The sequence below is a fragment of the Ascaphus truei genome, unplaced genomic scaffold, assembly GCF_040206685.1.
Source record: "Ascaphus truei isolate aAscTru1 unplaced genomic scaffold, aAscTru1.hap1 HAP1_SCAFFOLD_289, whole genome shotgun sequence".
Lineage (NCBI taxonomy): Eukaryota > Metazoa > Chordata > Amphibia > Anura > Ascaphidae > Ascaphus > Ascaphus truei.
The window spans coordinates 369,199-376,554 of NW_027455848.1; the positions used below are offsets into that span (position 1 = coordinate 369,199).

Below are 7,356 nucleotides of genomic sequence, written 5' to 3' on the forward strand. Positions count from 1 at the left end.
GTCATGTGGTTCCGCCTCCTGACGATGATCAGGGGGTGTTTTTTTTGGGGGGGGGCTGGGGGCAAGGCTGTTATTACGTCTGGGGGAGGGGGCTGTTCGTGGTTTGGCTGGAATGGTGGGCTTTTGCCCCCCCTCCTCCCTCCTCCTTGGGGAGATATTGGCCCTTTTCCTTCCCCCCCTTTTTTCTTCCACTCTTTTAAACAGGGGCTGTCCATTTAAAAAAATAATAATAATTAAATAAATAATTAAAAATATATATTAAAAAAAAAAAAAGGTTTAAAAAAACAAAACGCCTTTTGAGGTTGGTCTTGGTTGTGGTTAATGGAAGCCAATTCTAAGGTTTTTCGTGTCGTGGGTGACACCATACTTAAAAAAAAAAAAAAGCTTTAGAGCGGTTCTAAGTCTATTCAAGTGAACTGGTTTTCGTGGAAAGATCGGCCAGGCAAGAGTTCAAGAGTAGTTTGCTGGCAGGATTTAGGTGGTGGAATTAAACCAGTGTTTGACGAGCCATTGGATAAATTCAGCGCTAGTAGCGATGTCCTTTCAGGTCAGCACAATGCAGCTTTTGGCGGAGGCGCACAACCATGAGGAAGGATGGTTTCAGAAGCAGATGTGTGCACTAGTGCTGAAAGCTGGAAGTGATCAAGGAAGTTTGGGCAGTCGTGGAAACGCGAGAGGACAGGGTGGTTCCCATGCTACCTGCGCTGAGGCGTGGCCATCATCAAGTGATGAAGGGGGTCCTAGTTACGGAGCACGGGAAGCGTTGGTGGTGCAGAAGGGTATGTCATGGCGGAGTTTTTGGAAATCACAGCCTATTTGGTTGAAGGCTGGGTGACTTTTGGGAGGAGCCTGGGAGATGGGTTCCCACATGAACAGATGTGGGACATTGGGTCCCTGGAAAAACAGGGGTGGGACATGGGTCTCCACAAAAACAGGTGTGCGACATGGGTCCCCACAAAAAACAAGTGTTGGACATGGGTCCCCACAAAAACAGGTGTGGGACATGGGCCCCTGGAAAAAACAGGGGTGGGACATGGGTCTCCACAAAAACAGGTGTGGGACATGGGTCCCCACAAAAACAAGTGTTGGACATGGGTCCCCACAAAAACCGGTGTGGGACATGGGTCCCTGGAAAAAGCAAGGGTGGGACATGGGTCCCTGGAAAAAACAAGGGTGGGACATGGGTCCCTGAGAAAAAAAAAATAAATAAAAAAAAAAAACAAGGGTGGGACATGGGTCCCTGGAAAAACAGGGGTGGGACATGGGTCCCAACCTTATATAAAAAAAAAAAAAAAAAAAGCATGGATGGAGGCGAGCAGTAGGTGGCTAAGTATTCCATTTCTCCCCTAAAAAAAAAAAAAAGGGGGGGATTTTGGGAGAGGGCCGACATGCTCGCCATAGCCGGTTACTGGTGAAAGGAAAGCTGGAAAAGGATAGTTGGTAATAAAAAAAAAAAAAAAAAAATAGAGGTTGGGGGGTTTGGTCCCAGCCTAGAAGAGAACGTAGGTAAAGGATTGGTCCTTTTAAAAAAAAAATAAAAATAAGCGTTTATTCAGGAATAAAGGTTAGCTTAATTGGGGGTTTAATATTTGCTTCCTCATTTACAGGTAAATCTGGAACGGCCGGGACGCGGTCGACCTCGCTTCGTGGCGCTGGTACGTCGTCCACGGCTCGCAAGCGGTCCGGGCCTCGGGTTGAGCTTGCTGTCAGAGGCTTAGAGGACAAGGGTCTTGGGGCAGGTCCCGACAGGCGGTTCAAAACACCGCCGGGGACTGGGGCATCGAAGGGTAAGCGAAAAAGAGTTGCTTGTTTGGGAAATAAGGGCGTTACCTTGCCGGGCATTGTTAGCTCCCCTGGGCCACAGGTGTTGGAGTTGGGGTTAGCGGGCGATGCCGAGGCAAGAATGATTAGTGCGGTGGTTAAGGGCGTTCAGTTAGCTTTATTGCCGATGACAACGTTATTATCCACTAAGCAAGCAGTGGAGGCATGCAAGTCAAGTGAGCGGCAGGGGGGGTCAGATTCAGTGCTTGATGGGGGGAGCAACCGTGGAACAGTGGGTGGAGAGTTGGCTCAGGTGTCTTTGGGTGGGGAGAGTACAGCAGGTTGTACCCTTAGCACAGTGCCGAAAGTTATTCAAGATGCGTTGGCATCGGCCACAGCATTGCCGGTGCAGGTGGCGGGACAAGGAGCTGATTTAACGACAGTTGTTAGTTTGTTAGGTGAGCATCCGGTGGTGAATTCAGGTGCTGGGCAGGGGACAGGGCTCGGAAGGCCATTGGCAGGTTCAAAAAGGCTGCCGGATGCGGCCTATGGGGACTCATGTACGACCATATCACGTTCCTTAGGCGTGCATTTGTCAAAGGAAGTAAAGGAAAAGATTTGGGCGGGTGATTACGTTGAGATTTTGTCATTGCTTCCGGGTTACAATGAAGCGGTAGCTAAATCCGGAAAAAAAAAGGGGGAGGCTAAAAAGGAGGATGTGGAAAAGCGTCTTTTTCCTCGCAAGTTCAGTAATTGGTCGCAGGCATTTGGGATTTTGGCGGGCGTTGCGGGGGAAAAGGATCCGCATTTATGCTCGGCGCTTTTTAAGTATCAGGATACGATTAGAAAAGCGTTTCAGAAACACGGGGGGTCGTCCTTTCGTGGGTCAAATAGCCTCAAAGGGGTCTGGCGGGAGCATTTTCAGGTGCGCACATCAGGGAGAGGGCGTGCAGGTGGGAAGCAGTCGGGGGTATGTTGGCGTTACAACGAGTCAAGATGCAATTTTGAGAATTGTATGTAGATTCCAAAATACTTGCGCTGGGTGCGGGGGTCAGCATCCCAAATCAAAGTGCTTTAAGAAAGATAGTAAGGGTTTCAAGGGAGCAGGACAGCAGGCTGTTCAGGAAGGCGGGAACGCCAGTTTCAGCAGAGGCAATGGCGCCTTGGCTGGAAAAATACCCCAATAGACGGGCAGCTAGCTTATTACGAGAGGGGTTTAAGGAAGGATTCAGGATCCCCTTTGAGTATCAGGAGGGATCGGGGGGCGAGAGGAATTTGAAGTCGGTACAGGGCACACGTTTTCTATCTTCCCCGCTTCAGCCCATGAAATATTGAGCTTCAAATGTGTTGTTAACGTGGTGTAAAAAAGTTGCTCACAGCTGTTCTAGGAACACATTGTGAAATCGCGTATATCTTTGCTTCTACACATAGGAATGTATTGTGCTTTGCTTTACACACTATTCTACAGTCAAGAGGAGAGAATTTATCAAGTTTAATAAGCAAAAACACTGTATAAGTCGAATTTCAGCATTTTTGTGTGACCGGGAAAACCACAGTCACAAGCCGAGATGCAGTTCCATAGAAACTTGCCATTTTACCGCTGAACCTAAAAATGGGTAGAAAGTACTTTTTCTCCCTTCCTGTTAATGCCACAGACTTCGCCTTTACAGGGCACACGTTTTCTATCTTCCCCGCTTCAGCCCATGAAATATTGAGCTTCAAATGTGTTGTTAACGTTGTGTAAAAAAGTTGCTCACAGCTGTTTTGGGAACACATTGTGAAATCGGGTATATCTTTGCTTCTACACATAGGAATGTATTGTGCTTTGCTTTACACACTATTCTACAGTCAAGAGGAGAGAATTCATCAAGTTTAATAAGCAAAAACACTGTATAAGTCGAATTTCAGCATTTTTGTGTGACCGGGAAAACCACAGTCACAAGCCGAGATGCAGTTCCATAGAAACTTGCCATTTTACCGCTGAACCTAAAAATGGGTAGAAAGTACTTTTTCTCCCTTCCTGTTAATGCCACAGACTTCGCCTTTACAGGGCACACGTTTTCTATCTTCCCCGCTTCAGCCCATGAAATATTGAGCTTCAAATGTGTTGTTAACATTGTGTAAAAAAGTTGCTCACAGCTGTTCTAGGAACACATTGTGAAATCGCGTATATCTTTGCTTCAACACATAGGAATGTATTGTGCTTTGCTTTACACACTATTCTACAGTCAAGAGGAGAGAATTCATCAAGTTTAATAAGCAAAAACACTGTATAAGTCGAATTTCAGCATTTTTGTGTGACCGGGAAAACCACAGTCACAAGACGAGATGCAGTTCCATAGAAACTTGCCATTTTACCGCTGAACCTAAAAATGGGTAGAAAGTACTTTTTCTCCCTTCCTGTTAATGCCACAGACTTCGCCTTTACAGGGCACACGTTTTCTATCTTCCCCGCTTCAGCCCATGAAATATTGAGCTTCAAATGTGTTGTTAACTTTGTGTAAAAAAGTTGCTCACAGCTGTTCTAGGAACACATTGTGAAATCGCGTATATCTTTTCTTCTACACATAGGAATGTATTGTGCTTTGCTTTACACACTATTCTACAGTCAAGAGGAGAGAATTCATCAAGTTTAATAAGCAAAAACACTGTATAAGTCGAATTTCAGCATTTTTGTGTGACCGGGAAAACCACAGTCACAAGCCGAGATGCAGTTCCATAGAAACTTGCCATTTTACCGCTGAACCTAAAAATGGGTAGAAAGTACTTTTTCTCCCTTCCTGTTAATGCCACAGACTTCGCCTTTACAGGGCACACGTTTTCTATCTTCCCCGCTTCAGCCCATGAAATATTGAGCTTCAAATGTGTTGTTAACGTGGTGTAAAAAAGTTGCTCACAGCTGTTCTAGGAACACATTGTGAAATCGCGTATATCTTTGCTTCTACACATAGCAATGTATTGTGCTTTGCTTTACACACTATTCTACAGTCAAGAGGAGAGAATTCATCAAGTTTAATAAGCAAAAACACTGTATAAGTCGAATTTCAGCATTTTTGTGTGACCGGGAAAACCACAGTCACAAGCCGAGATGCAGTTCCATAGAAACTTGCCATTTTACCGCTGAACCTAAAAATGGGTAGAAAGTACTTTTTCTCCCTTCCTGTTAATGCCACAGACTTCGCCTTTACAGGGCACACGTTTTCTATCTTCCCCGCTTCAGCCCATGAAATATTGAGCTTCAAATGTGTTGTTAACATTGTGTAAAAAAGTTGCTCACAGCTGTTCTAGGAACACATTGTGAAATCGCGTATATCTTTGCTTCTACACATAGCAATGTATTGTGCTTTGCTTTACACACTATTCTACAGTCAAGAGGAGAGAATTCATCAAGTTTAATAAGCAAAAACACTGTATAAGTCGAATTTCAGCATTTTTGTGTGACCGGGAAAACCACAGTCACAAGCCGAGATGCAGTTCCATAGAAACTTGCCATTTTACCGCTGAACCTAAAAATGGGTAGAAAGTACTTTTTCTCCCTTCCTGTTAATGTCACAGACTTCGCCTTTACAGGGCACACGTTTTCTATCTTCCCCGCTTCAGCCCATGAAATATTGAGCTTCAAATGTGTTGTTAACGTGGTGTAAAAAAGTTGCTCACAGCTGTTCTAGGAACACATTGTGAAATCGCATATATCTTTGCTTCTACAAATAGCAGTGTATTGTGCTTTGCTTTACACACTATTCTACAGTCAAGAGATGAGAATTCATCAAGTTTAATAAGCAAAAACACTGTATAAGTCGAATTTCAGCATTTTTGTGTGACCGGGAAAACCACAGTCACAAGCCGAGATGCAGTTCCATAGAAACTTGCCATTTTACCGCTGAACCTAAAAATGGGTAGAAAGTACTTTTTCTCCCTTCTTGTTAATGCCACAGACTTCGCCTTTACAGGGCACACGTTTTCTATCTTCCCCGCTTCAGCCCATGAAATATTGAGCTTCAAATGTGTTGTTAACATTGTGTAAAAAAGTTGCTCACAGCTGTTCTAGGAACACATTGTGAAATCGCGTATATCTTTGCTTCTACACATAGCAATGTATTGTGCTTTGCTTTACACACTATTCTACAGTCAAGAGATGAGAATTCATCAAGTTTAATAAGCAAAAACACTGTATAAGTCGAATTTCAGCATTTTTGTGTGACCGGGAAAACCACAGTCACAAGACGAGATGCAGTTCCATAGAAACTTGCCATTTTACCGCTGAACCTAAAAATGGGTAGAAAGTACTTTTTCTCCCTTCCTGTTAATGCCACAGACTTCGCCTTTACAGGGCACACGTTTTCTATCTTGCCCGCTTCAGCCCATGAAATATTGAGCTTCAAATGTGTTGTTAACATTGTGTAAAAAAGTTGCTCACAGCTGTTCTAGGAACACATTGTGAAATCGCGTATATCTTTGCTTCTACACATAGGAATGTATTGTGCTTTGCTTTACACACTATTCTACAGTCAAGAGATGAGAATTCATCAAGTTTAATAAGCAAAAACACTGTATAAGTCGAATTTCAGCATTTTTGTGTGACCGGGAAAACCACAGTCACAAGACGAGATGCAGTTCCATAGAAACTTGCCATTTTACCGCTGAACCTAAAAATGGGTAGAAAGTACTTTTTCTCCCTTCCTGTTAATGCCACAGACTTCGCCTTTACAGGGCACACGTTTTCTATCTTCCCCGCTTCAGCCCATGAAATATTGAGCTTCAAATGTGTTGTTAACTTTGTGTAAAAAAGTTGCTCACAGCTATTCTAGGAACACATTGTGAAATCGCGTATATCTTTTCTTCTACACATAGGAATGTATTGTGCTTTGCTTTACACACTATTCTACAGTCAAGAGGAGAGAATTCATCAAGTTTAATAAGCAAAAACACTGTATAAGTCGAATTTCAGCATTTTTGTGTGACCGGGAAAACCACAGTCACAAGCCGAGATGCAGTTCCATAGAAACTTGCCATTTTACCGCTGAACCTAAAAATGGGTAGAAAGTACTTTTTCTCCCTTCCTGTTAATGCCACAGACTTCGCCTTTACAGGGCACACGTTTTCTATCTTCCCCGCTTCAGCCCATGAAATATTGAGCTTCAAATGTGTTGTTAACGTGGTGTAAAAAAGTTGCTCACAGCTGTTCTAGGAACACATTGTGAAATCGCGTATATCTTTGCTTCTACACATAGCAATGTATTGTGCTTTGCTTTACACACTATTCTACAGTCAAGAGGAGAGAATTCATCAAGTTTAATAAGCAAAAACACTGTATAAGTCGAATTTCAGCATTTTTGTGTGACCGGGAAAACCACAGTCACAAGCCGAGATGCAGTTCCATAGAAACTTGCCATTTTACCGCTGAACCTAAAAATGGGTAGAAAGTACTTTTTCTCCCTTCCTGTTAATGCCACAGACTTCGCCTTTACAGGGCACACGTTTTCTATCTTCCCCGCTTCAGCCCATGAAATATTGAGCTTCAAATGTGTTGTTAACATTGTGTAAAAAAGTTGCTCACAGCTGTTCTAGGAACACATTGTGAAATCGCGTATATCT

The 7,356-nt window shown here is 43.6% G+C and overlaps 1 protein-coding gene across 1 annotated transcript; it reads left to right on the plus strand.

Annotated features, from left to right (window-relative positions):
- Positions 1–96: 96 nt before the first annotated feature.
- On the plus strand, positions 97–2,799 carry LOC142483039 (uncharacterized). Its single transcript, XM_075583125.1, has 2 exons — positions 97–779; positions 1,608–2,799. Exons 1-2 carry the CDS (start codon positions 536–538, stop codon positions 2,780–2,782), a joined length of 1,419 nt encoding a protein of 472 aa, XP_075439240.1. The 5' UTR covers positions 97–535; the 3' UTR covers positions 2,783–2,799.
- The last annotated feature ends 4,557 nt before the right edge of the window (positions 2,800–7,356 follow it).

Bases quoted from the DNA above. Each gene is read 5' to 3' on its own strand.
- LOC142483039 (XM_075583125.1), top strand. From the start codon at position 536: ATGTCCTTTCAGGTCAGCACAATGCAGCTTTTGGCGGAGGCGCACAAC. The intron at 780-1,607 runs GTATGTCATGGC...CCTCATTTACAG, and splicing joins AGCGTTGGTGGTGCAGAAGG to GTAAATCTGGAACGGCCGGG.